Source organism: Rhinoraja longicauda, chromosome 10 (assembly GCF_053455715.1).
Source record: "Rhinoraja longicauda isolate Sanriku21f chromosome 10, sRhiLon1.1, whole genome shotgun sequence".
NCBI lineage: Eukaryota > Metazoa > Chordata > Chondrichthyes > Rajiformes > Arhynchobatidae > Rhinoraja > Rhinoraja longicauda.
This window is the reverse complement of record NC_135962.1, coordinates 9,009,099-9,033,160: the sequence shown is the minus strand read 5'-3', so window position 1 is coordinate 9,033,160 and position 24,062 is coordinate 9,009,099. Positions and strand designations below refer to the sequence as shown.

General features: G+C 41.5%; 2 protein-coding genes across 3 annotated transcripts in view; one reads left to right on the top strand and one right to left on the bottom strand.

Moving 5' to 3' along the window:
- dnajc17 (DnaJ (Hsp40) homolog, subfamily C, member 17) overlaps positions 1–4,409 on the top strand; it is a 95,217-nt gene extending 90,808 nt beyond the window's left edge. The window contains exon 11 of the mRNA XM_078406180.1: positions 2,801–4,409. Within this exon, the coding sequence (XP_078262306.1) occupies positions 2,801–2,908 (108 nt within the window). The 3' untranslated portion in view covers positions 2,909–4,409. The remainder of the gene's footprint in view (positions 1–2,800) is intronic.
- Positions 4,410–9,789: 5,380 nt separating this feature from the next.
- Positions 9,790–24,062, bottom strand: part of gchfr (GTP cyclohydrolase I feedback regulator) — a 36,341-nt gene continuing 22,068 nt past the window's right edge. For both annotated transcript variants that reach the window (XM_078406176.1, XM_078406177.1), the window contains exons 2-3: positions 14,471–14,565; positions 9,790–12,696 (exon numbers count right to left, since the gene is read on the bottom strand). In XM_078406176.1, the coding sequence (XP_078262302.1) occupies positions 12,564–12,696; positions 14,471–14,565 (228 nt within the window). In that variant the 3' untranslated portion in view covers positions 9,790–12,563. The remainder of the gene's footprint in view (positions 12,697–14,470; positions 14,566–24,062) is intronic.

The window sequence follows — 24,062 nt, the reverse complement described above, 5'->3', positions numbered from 1 at the left end:
TGGCATAGTGAGGGTGGGCAGAATGGCCTGTCATTTATCATGGACAGTGTAATTCTGAGCAACTCAAGCTGCGTGTGACACTTCTTGGCTGATAAAGAGATATTTGGGTCTTGACCCGAAACATCACCCATTCCTTCTCTCCAAGGACGCTGCCTGTCCCGCTGAGTTACTCAAGTATTTTGTGTCCATCTTCGGTTTAAACCAGCATCTGCAGTTCCATCCTATACATTATTTTAGATAACTATTTCAAGCACAGGTGGGATGCAGGCTTTACTTCAAAAGCCTATTGAATGTGTTAGCTTTCCTCCTGCTATAATGAGTGAATGCACAACCATATTTTCTCATCCAGCAAATGTGATGGTGTAGCGACCATAGGGATTGGTCCTGAGAGTCGAACCCTCGGATTGGCCAGCAAGGTCACATGGTGGTGCGACCATAGGGATTGGTCCTGAGAGTCGAACCCGCTGATTGGCCAGCTAGGTCAGGTGGTGGTTTTGGGGCCCAAAAACCAGGCAGTGGGAAGAGAACTTCGATGTGAACAGTTTGAGTTAATGGTTGTCTGTAATCTCGTTTGTTGTCCTTTGTAATTGAATATTGCTGCCGCAATAAACTTCTTTAACAAAGTACAAGCCTCCAGACTTGCAACAGTGTGTGGGAGGCCTAAAATAAGCTTGGATGTTCAAAACTTTCTCACGCTTCTTGAAGCATTTGTTAACACCAAAAGAGGACTTTGAAATTCAGCCTTACCATTGGTGAGCCATATGTTTGTACTCAGTTATATGTTCATAACCATTGCCATGCTATCCTCATCTATCAAGTGCCAATACACAGTGATCCTTTGAGTAAGTGGACAAGCACCCTATGCATCGCCTGACTAAATTTACCATTTCACCGACACTAAAAGCCAAACCACTGATATGATTGAGAAATACACTGAAAGCACTGTTTGGAAGGGACATTTAAATATCATATGAGGGAATGCTGCTGCTCTCTACAGACAACACTCTTGACTCTTTGTTTTGTCTGGCAGAAAATACTTAAAGAACATATAGTTGCTATTTCGTCTCTGCTTCTTTACAGAAGGAATTTCAGCAGTATCTTAAGAAACAGAATCTTGCAGATTTTCTTTTACTATGAAAATAATCCACTAAATGTCCTTTTTTTCCCCTCTTTTTGTGTTCTTCCCCTTCTTATTTACCTGCTCCCTTTCTTCCTCATTCATCTAATTGTTTTCTTGCACCCTCGTGTACATGCATGTTTTTATGGAGCTTCATTCAAAGGTTACCCAGTACGTTCTAGATCGAGACTGTAAGTGCTGGAATCTGGAACAAATAAAACAATTTGCTAGAGGATCTTAGTGAGTCAATAAGCATCTGTGGAGGCAAAGGGATAGTTACAGTTTCAAGTTGTGACTGCTTCAAGACTTTGTTCAGTGCTACTGAATAAAATGTATCGATTCACTTAAATTGAGTGCTAAAGATTATGGATTAGATAAAAATTTTCTCAGGAATTGTAAACTCTGTGGATGCACAAATGCAGAAATAAAAGGAGTAAAGAAATGTCTAGAGAAAAAGCATAGTTCCAGGAAGTCTGCCTCATGAAATAATCTGGAATTTTGAATCCTGAGCAAAATGAAACTGGTGGAGGAACTCAGATGCTTGAGCAGGTTAGGCAGTTTCTGTGAAGGAAAATGGATAAAGGGCCTCGATCAGAAACATGGTATCTCCATTACCCTCCACAGACGCTGTCGAAACCTGTTGCTGCATCTGATTTCCTTAAGCAGTTAATTTTTTTCATGAAATAACCTTGTGATTAGGGCCGTTTTTCTTTGTAGCTCACTAGCTGTGAACATCAAAGCTTTGGCAAATCCATATTTGTATATTCCAGATAGATTTAACACAAAATCTTGGTTCATTGAAATTCTTTTTATGTTTCATGGTTTCTGACATTTTTATTGCCTTGTTGGTTTAATAAGTACATTGCCAGTAATAGATTTGCAGAGATAAATTGATTTTAGCCCTTAAATCTGTGGCCCAGAACTAAGCCATAGAAAAATTGAGAAAAAGGGTTCCTTTCACCTGCTTCATCTTCCTGACAGGCTAAACAAACACCATGCACACTTGGTGCTAAAATATTACATTCTGTGGCTGTAAATAAATACTAGAATGCCATTGACTGAGACGCCACTTGTCAAGGGGCTTGATGTGCAGATTATTGTCCATGGTTTGAATAAGCATTGTAGAAACTATACTGCCATATGTATGGATCTGATATTTTTAAAGATCCTTTTGGTTTCGACCAGCTGCATGGAGTATTTTTGTTCCAAACTTCTACTCATAAGATTTGAACTTTCCCCAAAGAACACAAATCCAACAAGGCAAGGTGTAGAAAATAGTTTGGTAATTGATAGAATTGTTCAGTGTGAGAACTATGTGAAGGAGGGTGAAGATGGTTGACTGGCCACTGTTCAAGACAAAAGCAAAGGTCCTTAAGGGCATACTGGTGGCCTGAGGGCTATAAAATAGCAAGCGGAGTGATGAAATGTTGTTCGTCAGGTTTGTAGCTGGACGTTTTTTGAATTATCTGGGCTTATTAGGATAATACTAAAGATAAGTGTAGACTGGCAGCAACTGGAAGCTTAAGGTCATCCTTGCAAGCTGAATCAAAGTACTCAGTGGTCATCCAGTCTGCTTCTGATTCCTCCAAGATAGACACTACCAAACTCTGAGCACTGAATACAGTAAACTAGGTACACAATATTTATATTCTCAGTACTGACCATTATTTTTTTGCCTCCCAGAACACTGCTCGGACTGAACGGGATTACGAAAGTCTTGTGATGATGCGGATGCGACAGGCAGCAGAAAGGCAGCGTCTCATCGAAGAGCTTCAGAAAGATGATGATTAAACATGCTGCGGGACTGCGCTTTACACTTTAGCCTTACCGGGAATAAACTTTTTTTTCATGAATCTTTATCGTGACTCTGTGTCAGTGCCTGGAAGTATTTCTATGGGCAGTTGGGTGGCACTACAAGGAGCGATGTCAGCTGCTGATTTCTCACATACATGATTGTTGAGGTCAGTAGCAAGCCTCGCCGAAGTGAAAAATGCCTCTGTAGAAAATTACTCCCATCTAGCTTCCCTGGTTGCTACCTATCTGGTTTCAGACAGTTATTTAAACAAGAAATTTTAAGAGTTAAACTAGATGCCAAACGAACATTCAAAAAGCAGTATAGGTGAAAAATTAAGACTACATTTAATGTTACCAAAGGTAATAAGAAGAATTGGAACATTCTTCTCAGTACCAGTGTACTAAATACATCCGCTGACTGCACAGATTGTGATTTGTACAGATTGCATAAACTTAGAAAATGCATATCGACTCTGTCATTGTTTTAGGACAATCAACAATAGATTATCACACAAACATTTCAAATAAAGTATTTTAATTATCAATCATCCATATTCTACAAAGCAAAGGGATTGCAGAACATGTTTTGTGAGTCTTCAGCGTTTTAATGAGCGCTCAAATGTAGCGTTAAGTTTATGTCTCCTTCCCTAAAGATATACATCCAGATATGAGGTTGTTGTTTTATAAGGAGAGATTAAGATTGGCCAATACTAACTAAATTTAAGAAGAATGAGAGGTAATCTCATTGAGATGTAGAAAATTCAGAGAGTGACAAAATAGATGCCAAGAAGTTGTCCCATGTCAGCTGGAGTGTGCAGAACTAGTGTCAGGCTAAGATTTTGACAATTTAGGACCGTTGAGAAGAAAGTTCTTTAAACATCAAATTGTAAATCTTAAGAATTATCTATTTCAGTCATTCAGTAAATTCAAGTCTTGAGCTGATAGATTTTTAAACACTAGACACTGAAGATCGTTATCAAAAATTAGTGTAGACTATACACCAGTCTAGGATGTAGTGTATCTAGACTTTCAGAAAGCCTTTGATAAGGTCCCACATGGGAGTTTGGTGAGCAAAATTACAGCACATGGTATTGGGGGTAGGATATTGACATGGAAAGAGAATTGGTTAGCAGACAGGAAGCAAAGAGTAGGAATTTTTAGAATATTAATGATTTGGATGATGGAATTAGAAGTAACACTGGCAGGTTTGCAGATGACACAAAGCTGGGTGGCAGTGTGAACTGCGAAGAGGATGTTAGGAAGTTGCAGGGTGACTTGGACAGGTTGAGTGAGTGGGCAGATGCATGGCAGATGCAGTATAATGTAGATAAATGTGAGGTTATCCACTTTGGCGGCAAAAACAAGGAGGCAGATTATTATCTCAATGGTGTCAGATTAGGTAAAGGGGAAGTGCAACGAGACCTTGGTGTCCTTGTACACCAGTCACTGAAAGTGTCCTGTTGGAACACTGCAAAGCCCCGAAGTACCTCAGTGTGGTCCTCGGTCGCACGTTATCATATTGCCAACATGTTGAGAAAACCAAGGCAAAGGTCAACACCCAGAACAATGTCATTGATAAACTGGCAAACAGCTCATTTGGAAGTGACCCAACAACAATCCGCACTGCAGCTCTGGCGCTCTGTTTCTCAGTGGCAGAATATGCAAGCCCCGTCTGGAGCCACTCTAAACGTGCACGCAAGGTGGACTCTGCATTGAACACTGCCTGCAGGAAAATCACAGGATGCCTGAAGCCGACAAAGGTTGAACATCTGTACGAGCTGGCTGGCATCGACGAACCATCTCGAAGACGTGATCGGGCAGCTGCAGTAGAATGCTTCAATGCGGACACTGACCCCTGTTAACCCTTGCACAATCACCAACATGCCAAGAAACGCTTGAAGAGTCGGAAGAGCTTCATGGAACTAGAACCAACCGTGCCAGGTACCAAAAACAACCAACAGATGACACCACCTGCCTTATACTACCTGGAAAGCCCTAAACTGCCTCCGCACTGGAGTGGTACGTTGCGGACTCAACCTGAAGAAGTGGGGCTTCTCGGACTCTGACAAATGTAACTATGGAGAGGTACAGACAATGGCCCACCTACTGACTTGCAGTGGAGCGGCATGTATTGCGGACGATCTCCGCAGAGCCACAGACGTGGCTCTGGCCGTGGCAAAGCGAATGCAGAATGTCATCTGACACACGAGCGAAAAAAAAAACCAAAAACTGAAAGTAAGCGTGCAGGTACAGCAGGCAGTGAAGAAAGCTAATGGCATGTTGGCCTTCATAACGAGAGGATTTGAGTATAGGAGCAAAGATGTCCTGCAGTTGTATAGGGCCCTGGTGAGACCACATCTGGAGTGTGCAGTTTTGGTCTCCTAATTTGAGGAAAGACGTTCTTGCTATTGAGGCAGTGCAGCGTAGGTTCACGAGGTTAATCCCTGGGATGGAGGGACTGTCATATGAGGAAAGATTGGAAAGACTGGGCTTGTATTCACTGGAGTTTAGAAGGATGAGAGGGGATCTCATAGAGATGTATAAAATTATAAAAGGACTGGACAAGCTAGATGCAGGAAAAATGTTCCCAATTTTGGGGGAGTCCAGAACCAGGGGCCACAGTTTAAGAATAAAGGGGAGGCCATTTAAAACTGAGGTGAGAAGAAACTTTTTCACCCAAAGAGTTGTGAATTTGTGGAATTCTCTGCCACAGAAGGCAGTGGAGGCCAATTCACTGGATTAATTTAAAAGATCGTTAGAGCTCAAGGGGCTAGTGGAATCAAGGGATATGGGGAGAAGGCAGGCACAGGTTACTGATTGTAGATGATCAGCCATGATCACAATGAATGGTGGTGCTGGCTCGAAGGGTAAAATGGCCTCCTCCTGCACCTATTTTCTATGGTTCTATGTTTTGTACAAGATGTTGGTGAGGCAGCGTTCAGAGGACAGGCACTCCCCAACTTAATAGGTAACTTGCATAAACTCACACTTATACAAATGGCATTTGACAAGTTTCTGCATGGTAGGCTGCTCATGGTTAAATCCCATAGAATCCAAGGAGAGATAGCTGAATGGGCCAGTTGCTGTTTGTCATTAATAAATGATTTGGATGAAAACGTGTATAGCATAATGAGCAAGTTTGCAGATGACAAAAAAGGGTGGATGGTATTGTAGTGAAGATGGTTGTCAAAAGCTGCAGCAGGATCTTGATTGGTTGGGCAGGTGGTTGAAGAATGGTCGATGGCATTTAATACAGAGAAATGTGAGGTGTTGCATTTTGGGAAGATTAACATGGGCATACACAGTGAATACACAGTGAATGGTTCAGTTCTGGGCACCATATTATAGGAAGGATGTTATCAAGCTGGGAAGGGTGCAGAGAAGATTTATGAGGATATTGTCAGGACTTGAGGGCCTGAGCTGTAGGGAGAGGTTGAGCAGGCTGGGGCTTTATTCCTTGGAGCACAGGAGGATGAGTGCTGATCTTATAGAGGTCTACAAAATCACGAGAAGAATAGATCGGGTAGACACACAGTCTCTTGCCCAGAGAAAGGGACATCAAGACCCAGAGAACATTGGTTTATGGTAAGGGGGGATCTTATAGAGGTCTACAAAATCACGAGAAGAATAGATCGGGTAGGTAGACACACAGTCTCTTGCCCAGAGAAAGGGAAATCAAGACCCAGAGAAAATTGGTTTATGGTAAGGGGGGAAAGATTTAATAGGACCCCGAGGGGTAACTTTTTCCAACAAAGGGTGATGGGTGTATGCAACGATCTGCCAGAGGAGGTAGTTAAGGCAGGTACTATCACAATGTTTAAGAAACATTTAGACAGAGACATTGATAGGATAGGTTTAGAGGGATCTGAACCAAACACAGGCAGGTGATTCTAGAGCAGATGAGATATGTTGGTCAGTGTGGGCAAGTTTAGCCGAAGGGCCTGTTTCCTCATATGACTAATTCTTTAAGCCTACTGCTTTATTTCTCGGTTGGCAATTCTTCAGGCCTACTTCTTTATTTCCTAGTCTCGGTAGCAGTGTGCCACTGCGCATGCGGCCGTTTCTGCATGCCAGTCAGTCTCGTGGAAGCTCCCACGTGGTCTCCATTTTCAACTTACGTAACATCTGATTACGCAATTGTCCTCAGGATGTAACCCTTACAGAAGTCACAGTGCGTCTGTACTAAATTCAGTCTCGATCACCCTGCTGTTGGAAGGATGTCATTAAGTTGAAAAGAGTGGAGAGAGGTTTAAGAGGATGTTGCCAGGACTTGAGGGCCTAAGCTATAGGGAAATGTTGCGCTTTATTCCATGGTGAGTTTATAAAATCATGAGGAAAATAGATGAGTGAATGCACAGAGTATTTTACGCAAGGTAGAAGAATTAAGAACCATAGAACGTAGATTTAAGGCGTTAAGTTTTAATAGGGATCTGAGGAACAACGTTTTCCATCCAGTGGTGGATATATGTTAGAGGAGGAAACTGAGGCAGGAACTATAATAGCATTTAAAAGACACTTGGATTGGAAAGGTTTAGAGGGTTTTGGGCCAAACATGGGCAAATGGGACAAGCTTAGATTGGGCATCGTGGTCGGCGTGAACGAGTTGGGCCAAAGGACCTATTTCCACGCTGTACGACTCCGACTATTGGAAATGGTCAAAATGGACAAGACACATCAAGCAAGAAGTTATTGAATGGTGGAGCAAGGCCACACCCTCGTAACTCATGCATCTTTTCTAACAAGTTTACAGAGCAACAGAAACGACACATTACTATCTCTCTACGATTGCTGAAGCCAATCCCAACTGTGGCATTAGTCAAGATCAGAAAACACAAAAGAAACACATTCTTATTTCTTGAATCAAAAAGTTATTGAACAGAAATACTTTTTACAACAAAGAAAAAATTGTTTTGTTTTGTTTTTTCTATTTTGCTTTTTCCTTACACATCCCAATTCTCTTGGTATTGAATAAAAGAACAATGGTCATAAAATGTATGACTAAGTTATGAAGAAAGAGTTTCATTTAAAAAAATGCACATACCTAATTTGATTGAAGACATACTTGCTCCAGTGGTCTTCATCAGCAAATCACAATGGTCCATGTCCGCCCCAACCCTACTCCCCCCACCCCCACCCCCCACCACTCCCCCCACCCCTCCCCCCTACTCCCCCCCCCCCCCCCTCCCCTTTCCCCCAAAATCCACTCCCCCACTCCCCTGCCACCCCCACTCAACCCCTCCCTCCCTCCACCCCCCCGACCCCCCACTCCCTCCTCCCACTCTACTGCCCCCCTCCCCCGCACCCATCCTCTCTCAACATCAACGGTCCTCAAACTCCGCAGCGAGGCTAGGCCAGCGGTGAGGCGGGGCCAGCGACAGGGCGAAGCTGGCCGAGCGGCGAGGTGAGGTGAGGCCAGGCCAGCGGCGAGGCGAGACCAGCGGCGAGCCGAGGCCAGGCTAGCGGAGAGGCTAGGCTAGCGGCGAGGCGAGTACAGTGGCCAGGCCAGCAGTGAGGCAAGGCGAGCGGCGGGGCGAGGCGAGGGACGAGGCATGTGTTTTGCGGAAAAATGTGAGGCGAAATCAGAATGGCGGAAATGAAATAAGAAAGCGGAAACTTTCCGCTAAATTCGGAAAGGTTGTGAGGTCTGCCCCTCATCCCCTCCCTCACCCACTCCATCCCCCCTCAATCCCTCTTTTCCCCTCCTCATCCCTTCCCCCCTCCACTCTTAGGAAACATACAAGATATTTTAGTAATATATAGATAAATAGATATACAATATAATATTTTATATTCTTACATTATTATATTTTAGGTATATTATATCATTATTATTTTTATTATTACCATGGAGGTGTGTGTGTGTGTGTGTGTGTGTTTGTGTGTTTGTGTGTGCTGGGGGTTTTAGTCCGGTGATGGTCCGGGGCCGGGTGGGAGTGGGGACTACACCTCCAGGCGGGCAGCGCGGCAGTGGGCGCTGGAGGAGATAGAGGGGAATGAAGGCACCGGTTGAAACAGGCGTTAACCGGACTGGAGGAGACGGAGGGGAATGATGAGACGACGGGGACAACGACCATCTTCCTCTTGCTCGGAATCACCCCCGGAGTCAGGGGCGGGCGACGGAAGAGAGAAAAGGGGAAAGGGAGCCACGCACCCCGGCCCCAGGAGGCCAGCAGCAGGAGAGCAGCCTGCCGGCAGCCGTCTTCTTTTGCCTTCTCTCTGACACCACACTGCATCATGGGAGATAGGTCAGCTCTCCGCCAACTGCACACGCACAGCATCCCTCATTGGCCGCCACTTCGGCGGGTCCCGCCTCCAGCGGCCATCATGCCCCCCCCCATTAGCCGCCACTCCCATCACTCATGCGGGTCTCGCCCCCATCCGAGCGGCAACCCTCCCCCAACTGTGCATGCGCGGATCCGGCGACCATCATACGTAAGTATTAGATCAACGGGTCCTAACTGAGCATGCGCAGACTCGTTGGGTTCCCATTGCGACATCAAACACGGAGGTAGCCAATCAGGACGCGCCAGACCCCACGTTGGGGGGGGAGGTGGTCGAGGCAATCAACTTTATTAAAGTTTAAAAAGTGGGTTTTTTAAGTATAAAAAAGTGAAAGAAACGTAACCATTTGAACCGCAGGCCAATGGTGAGTAAGGTGGGCCTAAAATTGTTGCGCTATCGTGTACCGTTTTGGCTGTACTTCGGGATTAAATATATATATTAACATGATGAGCGTTTTAGTGATATATATATATAGATGTCACTCACTGTCAGTCCCCTGATTCGTGAAATTTGAAATCAAGCTTTTCAGTAATCTAATTTAAAGTTGATTGGATCAAATGTCACACTCAAACACAATAATGGACAACATTGGTAGGTAAGGGATCAATTATTTAATAGGCATTCACTGAAATAGCCATTATTCCAATGTGTAATTGGACAGTATATGCAGTAGAAAAGGGAAACCTAAATTCACATTATCACATCACTTTGAAAAGTGCATTTTTACTTACACCATATTTAAACAGTCAAAGGTAGCCAATTCCTCTCACTGTTGCTTGTGATTAGGAGTGAAAACTCTTGTTTTTTTGCTATTCCTACCCTTAGGTCAATAAATCCAGGGAGTAAGGGATCAAGTCACTATACTTTTACAGTAAGACACTGGGATAGTTATGTCAATGCAAGGCTGGTAAAAGACTTTATATTCCATTAATATACCAAACATCACATTTCGCCAGTTGGAGTCTCTTTATTAATAGCGCACCACAGTTTTCAAACTGAATAGTTCAGCACATGGTGGGAATGTTACAGTGCCCACCATGTTTAGGGCAAAAAATCACGTGCTTAAAGTGCATATTGTCAGATTTTAATAAAGGCCATTTTTATACATTATGGTTTCACCATGTGGAAATTACAGCAGTGTTTATACATAGTTCCCTCATTTCAGGGCACCATGTTTTTAGGACACAGAAATGTCATGCAAATGAAAGTAGTCATGTTTAGTATTTTGGTGCATATCCTTTGCATGCAATGACTGCTTGAAGTATGCGATTCATGGACATCACCAGTTGCTGGGTATCTTCTCTGGTGATGCTCTGCCAGGCCTGTATTGCAGCCATCTTTAGCTTATGCTTGTTTTTGGAGCTGGTCCCCTTCAGTTTTCTCTTCAGCATTCAAAAGGCATGCTCAATTGGGTTCAGATCGGGTGATTGACTTGGCCACACAAGAATTTACCATTTTTTAGCTTTAAAATACTCCTTAGTTGCTTTAGTAGTATGGGATCATTGTCTTGCTGTAGAATGAACTGCCGGCCAATGAGTTTTGAGGGATTTGTTTGAACTTGAGCAGATAGGATGTGTCTCTACACTTAAATTCATTATGCTACTACCATCAGCAGTTGTATCATCAATGACGATAATTGAGCCAGTACCTTCAGCAGCCATACAGGCGGCACGGTAGCGCAGCGGTAGAGTTGCTGCTTTACAGCGAATGCAGCGCCGGAGACTCAGGTTCGATCCTGACTACGGGTGCTGCACTGTAAGGAGTTTGTACGTTCTCCCCGTGACCTGCGTGGGTTTTCTCCGAGATCTTCGGTTTCCTCCCACACTCCAAAGACGTACAGGTATGTAGGTTAATTGGCTGGGTAAATGTAAAAAAAAATTGTCCCTAGTGGGTGTAGGATAGTGTACGGGGATCGCTGGGCGGCACGGACTTGGAGGGCCGAAAAGGCCTGTTTCCGGCTGTATATATATGATATGATATGATGATACATGCCCAGGCCATAACACCCCCACCACCGTGTTTCACAGATGAGGTGGTATGCTTTGGATCTTGGGCAGTCCCTTCTCTCCTCCATACTTTGCTCGTGCCATCACTCTGATATAAGTTAATTTTCATCTCATCTGTCCACAAGACCTTTTGCCAGAAGTGTGGTTGCTCTTTAACGTACTTCTTGGCAAACTGTAACCCGGCCATCCTATTTTTGCGGCTAACCAGTGGTTTGCATCTTGCAGTGTAGCCTCTGTATTCCTGTTCATGAAGTCTTCTGCGGACAGTGGTCATTGGCAAAACCACATCTGACTCCTGAAGAGTGTTTCTGATCTGTCAAACAAGTGTTTGGGTTTTTTTCTTTATTATGGAGAGGATTCTTCTGTCATCAACTGTGGAGGTCTTATTTGGCCTGCCAGTCCCTTTGCGATTAGTAAGCTCACCAGAGCTCTCTTTCCTCTTCAGCCTAAGGTTTGGCTGATGTCTCAAACAGTTTTATTCTTGTTTCTCAGTCTCATCATTGGCTTCTTTGACTTTCATTGGCACAACTTTGTTCCTCATGTTGATAAACACCAATTTAAATGTTTCCAAAGGTGATGGAAAAACTGGAGGAAAGACTAGGTGCTGACCGCTCTCTTATACTGCATTAAGGAGGCAATTAAACACACCCGAGCAATTACAAACGCCGGTGAAGCCATGTGTCCCAAACATTATGGTGCCCTGAAATGGGGGACTATGTATAAACGCTGCTGTAATTTCTACATGGTGAAACCAAAATGTATAAAAATGGTCTTTATTAAAATCTGACAATGTGCACTTTAACCATTTGTGATTTTTTCTATTACAAATCTCAAATTGTGGAGTACAGAGACAAATAAATAAATGATGGGTCTTTGTCCAAAACATTATGGAGGGCACTGTAATTTTACCTTTAAGTCTGATAAGAATGAATTGGGTGCCTTGTGATGAGTTATTGACCTGGTTGGTGCAGCAGCCAATAGCAGATGGATGTGGGTGGAGGACAAGAAATTGTGCTCAAACACTGCTCACTCTCACAAACCAGTGGTCTTTATGCACGAGTATTGGAGAATGGTGGTGATGCTTCTCAATATCCACAATAGCAATACTCCTACTGGCATTCACCATCTAGACTCATGAATGAGGGAGAGGTTCTGGAGCACTGATTGCACCCCAGCAAGCAGAAGAGAATAACAACGACAAGGAGGGGAGAAATAAAAGGAATGGATCTATCGGTAAATCCTGACTTTGAATATTTCTAGTAAAATGTTTCTGAATGTTAATCCCTGAACAACACGAGTGAGAGTTCAGTTGTCCCCTTCAAATGCAAACAATCCATCTATCATATTGGGGCAATAATATGGTTTCATTCATCTAAGGCTTTGTGTAGACACCAGACTAGGGTCTGCCCCACACCTGTCATGGTGACAACATGGTAACCAAGATCTTCCAGCTTGTCCAGCACCATCCGTGGAGGGTATTTCACTCGATATTCTGAGCTGTGGATACAAACACAAGTTAATCTCTCAAATCAACAGCCTCTTTTATTATGAAATGAAACATACTTTGATGTGGATTTAGTGTCAGTCTTTCCTTGGCTGGCCATCTATCATATTTCTTGATGAAGCATGCCTTGAACATTGCCCAACTCTGCTCCAACAGCTCATTTGTCTCTGAAAGCCCTAATCAATGATTTTGTCATCTCCAAAATCAACTGTTCAAATGCTCTCCTCTTGCCCTTTATCTTTCATATCAACTGAGATAGGAAACAGAACTTTATACTTTTCCAATATCATCCTATTCACCAATTAACCATACCTGCTGGTTTGCATTTATTCCAGTCCCCATTGATACCTATTAAAAATAGAATTAACTATCGGGCATACAATCTCTCACCCCTCAATGCTGCAATCTGCAATATTGAGTTGTCCAACTCTACGTTGTGCATTTAGTGCATCTTTTCTATTTTGCTGTAGCCCTGGTGAAGTGCCTTCCACAGGAAAGGTGTGTGCATGAAAAAGAAATCAATGCAGCTGCTGTAGCTCTAGAATTAAAAACTAAAATTGCAGGAAACACTCAGCAGGGCAGGCAGCATCTGCAGAGGAGTGAGCAGAGTTAATCTTTCAGGTTGAAGATCCTTCACTTTGATAATTAGCCTAGCTTAAAATGTACAGCTTAAAATGTTGGAACTAATGATCTGAAAATGCTTCCTGTAAAGTAAATTAGTGTTCTCCATTCAGGGATCTTGCAGAATATGGATGGCTTGATTTGTTCGAGGATTTATTTTCTCATCATTCTGTAGAAAGTACATATGAACAAAAGAGAAACTATAAAGCAGGAGTTAAATGACCATAGGTCTAGCTGAGCTGAAGTCCCAGGACAGGTTTGGGCTAAAATACAATCCTTAGGACAACAGACCAATGAGTTATAAATATAGGGCAACCCCAGAATGCTAATCTACGAAGAAATAGAAAGTTCTCATCCCTCCATATATCATGTTACAGTACAGGAGATAGGGGAATGATGGATAGCAAGTCTGTGTGCTTAAAGAAATTATTTATACTTGGTACTCAGTTTAAGTATAGCCAAGGATTGTTTCCATATGTTACACTGTCTGATGCGGGCCAAATTGACTGGGGGAATCAGGAAGTGATACCTCTTTCCAACACTTAGCTCTCGTGGAGCTGGTGGTCCCTTTGTTACAGACCGACTTTGGGAGCTCCAACTGCAGGAGCGTTGACTGCCCCAATCGCGGGAGCCTCAATTGCCTCGATGGCGGGAGAAAAGGAGGAAGAAGGTAAAAGTTATTCGCCTTCCATCACAGTGAGGAGTGCGAGGTCACCAAAACCAAGATGGATGCTGCCTGCGCTGGTGGGAACTCGGAGGGATTGCCATGAGTGCGGTCATCTGGTTGTTTGCAGGGACATCGCGCCACAGGAGCGTCCTGGAGTCTGGTGAGAGTGCAGACAGCTTTCTGACTGTTCGGGTAGACAGGAACTGCAGACAGATTGACAAGCAGTCAATGTAACTCTGGTCACATCACGGTGTGTGGCCTGGACATTGGGCTGATGGCTGTGGGTCTCTGTTTTTGCTGTGTGCCTAGGGATTCTAACATGCCACTGTGGTGGCTGTTTATTAAGCACGATGTTGAGCTACTGGTGAAAATTCCAGGTGGTAGAATAGAAAGAACCAAAAAATGGACACATATGGAATTATTAGGAAGCAGAGAGGACAGGTGCACTATTCTGAGATGGTTTGATGTGTGGTACTCACAAGTTATTTCCTAACATAGTGGTTTTCTCAGCTCCAAGATAGTTCATAAGAGTCACATCCGAGTTCTCATCTCCCACAATTGTGGGTCCAGTTTCCTGAAAAAAATAAATGTCCCTATGTTACAACTGTTTAAACAGCTTGTTCTTTACTCATACACCTGTCCTCCCCCAAATCCCTTTGTGTTGCTGAGCAGGGCAGTGGGATGTGCCCAGAAGTTAAACTGAACTGAAAAACGGAATCAGTATCTTGGATGGATAACTTACAGCAGAAGTGGCCAGATAGAGCCAGTTATTTGAAGTTGGAGAATTCAAAAGAGTCCAGAAGGCTGCAATATGCCTAAATGGTAGATGAGCTTGTTTTACTTAATCTTGCATTGTGCCTCATTGTAATAGTGCAGGAGGCCACTAGTAGGTCTGCGTGGAAGTACAATGCAGTATTACACTGGCAAACCAAGGATCGCTCTTACAGACTGACCACAGAATGATCACTCAATCTGTTTTAGAGAACACTACAAAGGGAACACCAAATACAATATATTATCGATTGGGAAAAGAATGAGCCAGGTGGGGAAGGGAGAGAAATAGACTGGGAAATCACACAGGGGATGGATGCTGTGCTTCCCTCTCTCCCCCCCTCCCAATTTTATTTGCCCATCACCTCTCCCTTATCTGGTTCCACTTCGCCTGATTCCACTTATCATATACCAGCCCTGGCCTCACCCTTCTCTCTCACTCTTCTGATTTTCTATCTTCCATCTACAATCAGTTCTGATGCAGGGTCTGGAACCAAATCATCAATTATTTATCTGCCTCCACAGATCCTGCTTGAGCCCTCAGGTTCCTCCAGTAGTTTTTGCTTCAAATTCCAGTATCTGCAGTCTCTTGTGTCTCCAAACTCAGAACTATTTTCAAAGCTTGGTTGGTAATATTCTAACATTGTTTGTTACGAGGAGAAAGGCACTCAATTTTCAAATTATCGTCCTTCAATATGGTAACTTCCTGCTAAACTTGCCTTTTATGACTGTTGGCAGATCAATTTCCCTCTTGGGATACATAAAGTTCTATCGTATCGTATTTTTCCCTTTCATTTTTCTTTTCTGCCTCTAGTTACCTTTTTTTAGTGTGCCTTGCCAACTTTGCTCTCCATTTTATCACAGGCATTTCCCTGTTCTCTCCCCCTCCCTCTCTCTGCAACTTAAGAGTCATACAGCACAGAAACAAACCCCTTCAGCCTAACTTGCCCACGCCGACCGAGATGCCCCATCTACACTAGTCGCCCTTGCCCGCATTTGGCTCATAAACCTTTCCATGCAACTGCCCAAGTGCCTTTTAAATGTTGCCTCAACTACCTCCTCCAGCAGCTCATTCCACATACCCACCACCCTCTGTGTGGAAAAAGTTACTATTTAATCTTTCCCCTCTCATCTTAATCCTATGCCCTCTGGTTCTTGATTCTCCAGGTAAAGTGTGTATTTACTCCATTGATTCCCCTCATGATCTTGTACACCTCTATAAGATCACTCCTCATCCTCTTGCGCTCCAAGGAATAAAGTTCTTGTCAGAACAACCTCTCCCTACAACTCAGGCCTCAAATCCTGGCAACATCCTCACTAATCTTTCCAACTTAACAAAATCTTTCCGATAGCAGAGTAACCAAAAGTGGACACACGATACTCCAAATGCGACTTCACCAACATCTTGCCCTATTGCAATATAATATCCCACCTTTTTTCTCAGTGCCCTGACTGATAAAGTGAATGTACTGAAAAGCTTCTTGACCATCTTATCTACCTGTGATGCCAATTTCATGAAACAATGTGCCTGCACTCCTAGATACCACTGCTCCAAAACACTCCACAGGGCCCTGTCATTCACTGTGATGATCCTGCTCCGACTTCCCAAAATGCAACACCTCATACTTATCCGAATTAAACTCCATTAACCATTCCTCGGCCCACTTGCCGAGGCCCTTGATAAGATCCTGTTGTTATTTTTGATGACCATCTTCGCTATCTACCATGCTATCCACTGAAGTGTCATCTGCAAACTTACTAATCGTGCCTTCTGCATTCTCATTCAAATCGTTGATATAAACCACAAACAGCAATGGATCTAGCACTGATCTCTGAGGTTCACCACCAATCACAGTTTTCTAGTCCAAAAAACAACATTCCACCATCACCCTCTGCTTCCTTCCATGAAGCCAATTCTCTATCCAGTCAGCTAGCTCTCCTTGGATCCCAGACAATTTAACCATCCAGAGCAAGCTACCATATGGAACTTTATCAAATGCCTTGTTGAAGTCCATATATACATCTACAGCTTTGCCTTCATCAACCATTTTGGTTACTTCAAAAAACTATCAGATTTGTAAGACACAATCTCCCCTAACAGAACTATGCTGACTATTTCTCTATCTTTCTTATTTCTTTTCTGTTTTTATACCTGGACTATGGAGGGGAGCACACTGAAATACAGCACAATGTAAATACCGGAAGAGGTATCAAGGTAAGGAAAAAGGAAAAGAAGAAAAAAAAAGGAAGAAAAAAAAAGGAATGAATGGATAACACATTAATTTTTTTAAGCTATAATGTGAATGGGTTAAATGGACCGATAAAAAGAGAATTTTAACACAGATGAAAAAATTGGAAGTAGATATAGCTTTCTTGCAAGAAACACATCTAACGGAAAAAGAGCATCAAAAGTTAAAGAGAGATTGGGTAGGAAGTATGGTCGCATCTTCTTTTAACTCAAAAGCAAGAGGGGTTGCTATCCTATTTAAGAAAACGCTACCAATTAAGATACAAAATATTGTAAGTGACCCAGTAGGTAGATTTGTAATGGTATATTGTCAAATTTTCTCAGAATTGTGGACCTTAATGAATATATATGCACCAAATATAGATGATGAGAAGTTTGTGCAGGGTACCTTTTTAAATCTGGCGGAAGCACATGAAAATATATTGATAGGGGGAAGATTTCAATTTTTGTTTAGATCCAGTAATGGATAGATCATCAAGGACAACGACAAGGACAAGAGCAGCGAAGACAACCTTGAATTTAATGGAAAATTTAAATTTAATAGATGTTTGGAGGAAAAGCCATCCCAGGGAAAGAGACTACTCCTTTTATTCCAATAGACATGATACATATTCTAGAATAGATCTATTTTTGATTTCAGCTCAAGTAATACAAATAGATTACAAGGCTAGATTGTTACCAGATCACTCACCATTATTAATGAAAATTACGATGCCAGATAAAGAACAGTCAGTGTATAGATGGAGACTCAACTCTTTACTATTGAAAAGGCAAGACTTTTGTGATTTTATTCGAGGACAAATTGAATTATTTTTGGAAACAAATTTAAATTCAGTTGATGATAAATTTATTGTATGGGATGCAATGAAGGCCTATTTGAGAGGCCAAATTATAAGCTACTCATCTAAGATAAAGAAAGACTATAGGAAGGAATCTGAAAGATTGGAAAAAGAAATCACCGTATTAAAAAAAGACTTACAGAAAACTTCTTCAGATACGAAAAAAATACAACTTGCAAATAAAAAATTTCAATACAATACTTTACATACTTACAGAACAGAAAAACTAATATTACGAACTAACCAAAGATATTATGAATTAGGAGAAAGAGCGCACAAGGTATTGGCATGGCAACTGAAAGAAGAACAAATATTAAGAACAATAAATTCAATTAGAACAGATCAAAACATTATTACTTATAAACCTAGAGAAATCAATGAGGTATTTAAGCAATTCTACACTAATCTGTACCATTCTGAATCTGAAAAGGATGAAATTAAGATAAATAGTTTTTTATCCAAGATACAATTACCAACAATCTCTAATGAGGAGCAGATGGGACTAAATGCCTCCTTTACTTTGAGAGAAGTGGAGGAAGTATTATATTCTTTACCAAGTAATAAATCTCCAGGGGAAGATGGTTTCCCGCCTGAGTTCTATAAAAAATTTAAAGATTTGTTGTTACCAGTATTTATGGAAGTGATACATCAAGCGGAAAAACTTCTACATTACCAGAATCCTTCTCACTGGCAATTATAACCGTAATTCAAAAAAAAGGGAAAGACCCTTTAAATGCATCTTCTTATAGACCAATATCATTGTTGAATGCAGATTATAAAATAGTTGCTAAACTTTAGGCAAGGAGATTGGCAGAATATTTACCGAAGCTGGTTAAAGAGGACCAAACTGGATTTGTCAAAAAAAGGAAAATATCTGATAATGTAGCAAGATTTATAAGTATTTTACATTTAGCACAGAAAAGAAAGGAATTGAGCGTAGCAGTTGCTTTAGATGCTGAAAAGGCGTTTGACAGGTTAGAATGGGATTTTTTATTTAAAGTATTAGAGAAGTACGGATTGGGAAATGGTTTCATTAACTGGGTAAAAGCTCTTTATAAACAACCTAAAGCCAAAGTGGTGACAAATGGCCAATCTTCTCAATCATTTAATTTGGAAAGATCTTGTAGACAGGGATGTCCCTTGTCACCGGCTTTATTTGTATTGGCCATTGAACCTCTGGCAGAGCTAATAAGATCAGATTTAGACATTGAAGGATTTAAAGTTAATCAGGAAAATCACAAAATTACTTTATTTGCAGATGATGTTTTAATTTGTCTTACTAGACCATTGGAATCCTTAAGAAAATTATATTTCAGACTGGAAGAATATGGGAAAGTATCAGGATACAAAATTAATAAAGATAAAACTGAAATAATGCCTCTTTCTGAAGGTAATTATGATCAATGTAAAAGAGAAAGTCAGTTTAAATGGCTACCTAGGGGTTAAAGTAGATAATAAGTTAAATAATCTGTATGAACTAAATTATAAACCACTAATTAAAAAAATTGAGGAGGACTTGAAGAAATGGATGAATCTTCCAATTACATTGCTAGGGAGAGTGAACTGTATTAAGATGAATATTTTTCCGAGGTTACAGTATTTATTCCAAACACTGCCTATACCTTTACCAAATAATTTTTTTCAAGAATTGAATAAAATTGTGAGAAATTTTCTTTGGAAGGGTAAAATGCCAAGAGTGTCTATGGAAAAATTAACATGGAAATTTGAATTAGGTGGACTGCAATTACCAAATTTTAAAAATTACTATCTGGCAGCACAAATGAGTTTTATTTCATCCTTTTATCAAGAGGGTGGAAAAACAGCATGGGTTAAAATTGAAATGGATAAAATAAAAGAACTATGCCCAGAAGAATTTATCTATAAATGGGAAGCGAAGCTATTAGTTAAGGATCAAGAGTCACCTTTGCTAAAACATTTAATTAATATATTGTTGAAAACAGTTAAAGCTAATGATAAAAGATTTTTTCTAACAGCTAAAACTCCATTAGTAAAAAATAGATTGCTGCTGTTTGCTTGGAATAATCAAATATTACAAGTCTGGGAACAGAAGGGTATTAAACATATAGGAGGTTGCTACGAAGGAAATAATTTTTTGACATTTTCTCAATTGAGAAACAAATATCAAATTCCAGGGAATAGTATTTTTTTCTATTATCAATTACAATCTTTTTTTAAGGGAAAAGTTAGGTAATTCAATGTTTTTATTTCAAATTAAAGGAATTGAATCCCTGATTCAGGGCAAGGGAACTAAAAAAATTATATCTTCAATGTATAAATTGTTACAAAAATCTAGTCCAAAGACAGGAATTCAAAAATCAAGACAAAGATGGGAAACAGATCTGAATATTAGCATTGATGAACCAAGTTGGGAAAGACTATGTTTAGAAAGTATGAAAAAGTATGAAAAATACTATTAATGTGAGATATAGTTTAGTACAATACAATTTTTTACATCAACTATATTTAACTCCGAAAAAATTAAACAATTTAAATCCAAATTTACCTGAAATTTGTTTTAGATGCAACCAGGATGTGGGTACTTTTTTACACTCCACATGGGCATGTCCGAAGGTAACTCCTTTTTGGAAAGACCTAAAAAACTTTTTGGAACAATTGATGAATCCATACCATTGGATTCGAGGTTGTTTTTATTGGGAGATACTAAAGGAATATTACCAAGATTAATTTTAGATAAATATCAGGAAAGATTTCTCAAAATAGCAATAGCAATAGCAAAAAAATGTGTGGCGGTCACTTGGAAAGATCACAATGAAATAAGAATTGCAAGATGGTATGCAGAAATGCGTAGTTGTATCCCATTGGAAAAAGCTACTTATAATCTGAGAAATAAATATGATTTCTTTTTGAAATTTTGGAACCCATTCACTTTAAAACTAGGATTAAGAATTGAAAATATTTAATTTCAGGATTGTTTTGATACCCTTAAAAAGAATTTAATAATAAAATGGCCGGAAGTGTTTCCTTCTTGTCTCCAGGTTTCCTTCCTTCTTTCTTCTTTCTTTCTTTCCCTTTAAAAAAAATTTTTTTTAAAAAATCTTTCTTCTTCTCCTTTTTCCTCTTTTTTCTAACTGGGGGGAGGGGGGTTGTGGGTGGGGAGATAATACAGAACAATACAAGTATAATCAAATTTAAAATGTACAATCGAATTTATAATGTAGGTACCATCGCGTACTACGAGTTCATACATGTATTTGTTTTGTTAAAATTTAAATAAAATTAATAAAAAATTAAAAAAAATAAAAAACTATGCTGACTATCCCTAATCTGCCCCCAATTATCCAAATGCATATATATATATATATATATATATATTATCCCTCTGAATACTTTCCAGTAACTTGCCTACCACAGATGTATTGGGTTCACTGGTCTATAGTTCCCAGGCTTTTCCATGCTGGGAAACATTAGCCACCCTCTCGTCTTCTGTCACCTCACCCGTGTCTAATGATGATTCGTATAACTCAGCCAGGATGCCTGCAATTTATATAAGAAAATAACTGCAGATGCTGGTACAAATCGAAGGTATTTATTCACAAAATGCTGGAGTAACTCAGCAGGTCAGGCAGCATCTCGGGAGAGAAAGAATGGGTGACGTTTCGGGTCTGAAGAAGGGTCTTGACCCGAAACATTACCCATTCCTTCTCTCCCGAGATGCTGCCTGACCTGTTGAGTTACTCCAGCATTTTGTGAATAAATGCCTGCAATTTATTTTCTAGCTTCTCGTATATATCTATTCAGGACGGAAGATTTATCTGCCTTCACAAAATAAAATTACAAGCTTTATGAAATACTACTGCTGCAAACCTAAACCTCCAAGGAGCGTGCAACAGATTGGCAGTATGCATCCTAGATTATTAGCCATAAGGAAAGGTTGGACAGACAGGGATCATTTTCTTTGGAACGCTGGAGGTCAAGGGGAGACCTGACAGAAGTAGATAAAATTATGAGGGGCATGGATAGGGTAGCCAGTCCAAAACTTTTTCCCCAGGGTTGAAATGTCAAAGACTAGAGCACATAGACAATAGGTGCAGGAGGAGGCCATTCGGCCATTCGAGCCAGCACCGCCATTCAATGTGATCATGTCTGATCATTCTCAATCAGCACCCCGTTCCTGCCTTCTCCCCATACCCCCTGACTCCGCTATCCTTAAGAGCTTTATCTAGCTCTCTCTTGAATGCATTCAGAGAATTGGGGCAGAGAGAACTTTAATGGTATTAGACAAGAGTGGGTTGTTTATGGGCACTGGAATGTCTGATAAGTAGAATGCTTTAAAAAGTGCTAGAGAGAGAGTTCAAGGCATGCAGATTCTTTTAGAGTGAAGGGCAAGTCAGCTAGGCGTTAAAAATCCTGGATGATGAGAGAAATTGTGGCTCCAGTCAGGAAAAAAGACTGGGTCAAAGGTCAGTTTATTGTCACATGTACCAATTAAGGGCGGCACGGTGGCGCAGTGTTAGAGTTGCTGCCTTACAGCGAATGCAGCGACGGAGACTCAGGTTCGATCCTGACTACGGGCGCTGTCTGTACGGAGTTTGTACATTCTCCCCGTGACCTGCGTGGGTTTCTCCGAGATCTTCGGTTTCCTCCCACACTCCAAAGACGTACAGGTTTGTAGGTTAATTGGCTGGGCAAATGTAAAAATTGTCACAATAGACAATAGACAATAGGTGCAGGAGGAGGCCATTCGGCCCTTCGAGCCAGCACCGCCATTCAATGTGATCATGGCTCATCATTCTCAATCAGTACCCTGTTCCTGCCTTCTCCCCATACCCCCTGACTCCGCTATCCTTAAGAGCTCTATCCAGCTCTCTCTTGAATGCATTCAGAGAATTGGCCTCCACTGCCTTCTGAGGCAGAGAATTCCACAGATTCACAACTCTCTGACTGAAAAAGTTTTTCCTCATCTCAGTTCTAAATGGCCTACCCCTTATTCTTAAACTGTGGCCCCTTGTTCTGGACTCCCCAACATTGGGAACATGTTTCCTGCCTCTAACGTGTCCAACCCCTTAATAATCTTATACGTTTCGATAAGATCTCCTCTCATCCTTCCAAATTCCAGTGTATACAAGCCTAGTCGCTCCAGTCTTTCAACATATGATAGTCCCGCCATTCCGGGAATTAACCTAGTAAACCTATGCTGCACGCCCTCAATAGCAAGAATATCCTTCCTCAAATTTGGTGACCAAAACTGCACACAGTACTCCAGGTGCGGTCTCACTAGGGCCCTGTACAACTGCAGAAGGACCTCTTTGCTCCTATACTCAACTCCTCTTGTTATGAAGGCCAACATTCCATTGGCTTTCTTCACTGCCTGCTGTACCTGCATGCTTCCTTTCAGTGACTGATGTACCAGGACACCCAGATCTCGTTGTACGTCCCCTTTTCCTAACTTGACACCATTCAGATAATACTCTGCCTTCCTATTCTTACCACCAAAGTGGATAACCTCACACTTATCCACATTAAACTGCATCTGCCATGCATCCCCCCACTCACACAACCTGTCCAAGTCACCCTGCAACCTCATAGCATCTTCCTCACAGTTCACACTACCACCCAGCTTTGTATCATCTGCAAATTTGCTAATGGTACTTTTAATCCCTTCATCCAAGTCATTAATGTATATTGTAATTAGCTGCGGTCCCAGCACCGAGCCTTGCGGTACCCCACTAGTTACTGCCTGCCATTCTGAAAGGGACCCATTTATCCCCCCTCTTTGCTTTCTGTCTGGCAACCAATTTTCTATCCATGTCAGTACCCTACCTCCAATACCATGTGTCTAATTTTGCCCACTAATCTCCTATGTGGAACTTTGTCGAAGGCTTTCTGAAAGTCAAGGCTTTAAGGTGAAAGGGACAAAGTTTAAAGGGGTTGTGTAGGGCAAGTTTTTTGTATATGGAGCCCTTGCACAGTAGGTCATAAGGTCAAAGGGCGTGATGCACGGAGTCGCTCAAGCGTTGTGGAGGACAAGCAAGCTTCCGGCATACATTCATCACACATGCAACACGTACATCCCGCTGAGTTACTCCAGCATTTTGTCTACCTTCAATTTAAACCAGCATCTGCATTTCTTTCCTACACATTTTGTCTGTTCCATTGCAAAATCTCAAGATATGTCTACTTTGAAGAAGTTCTCCTCCTCTCTCCGACAAGAGTTCAGCAACATCCTCTCTC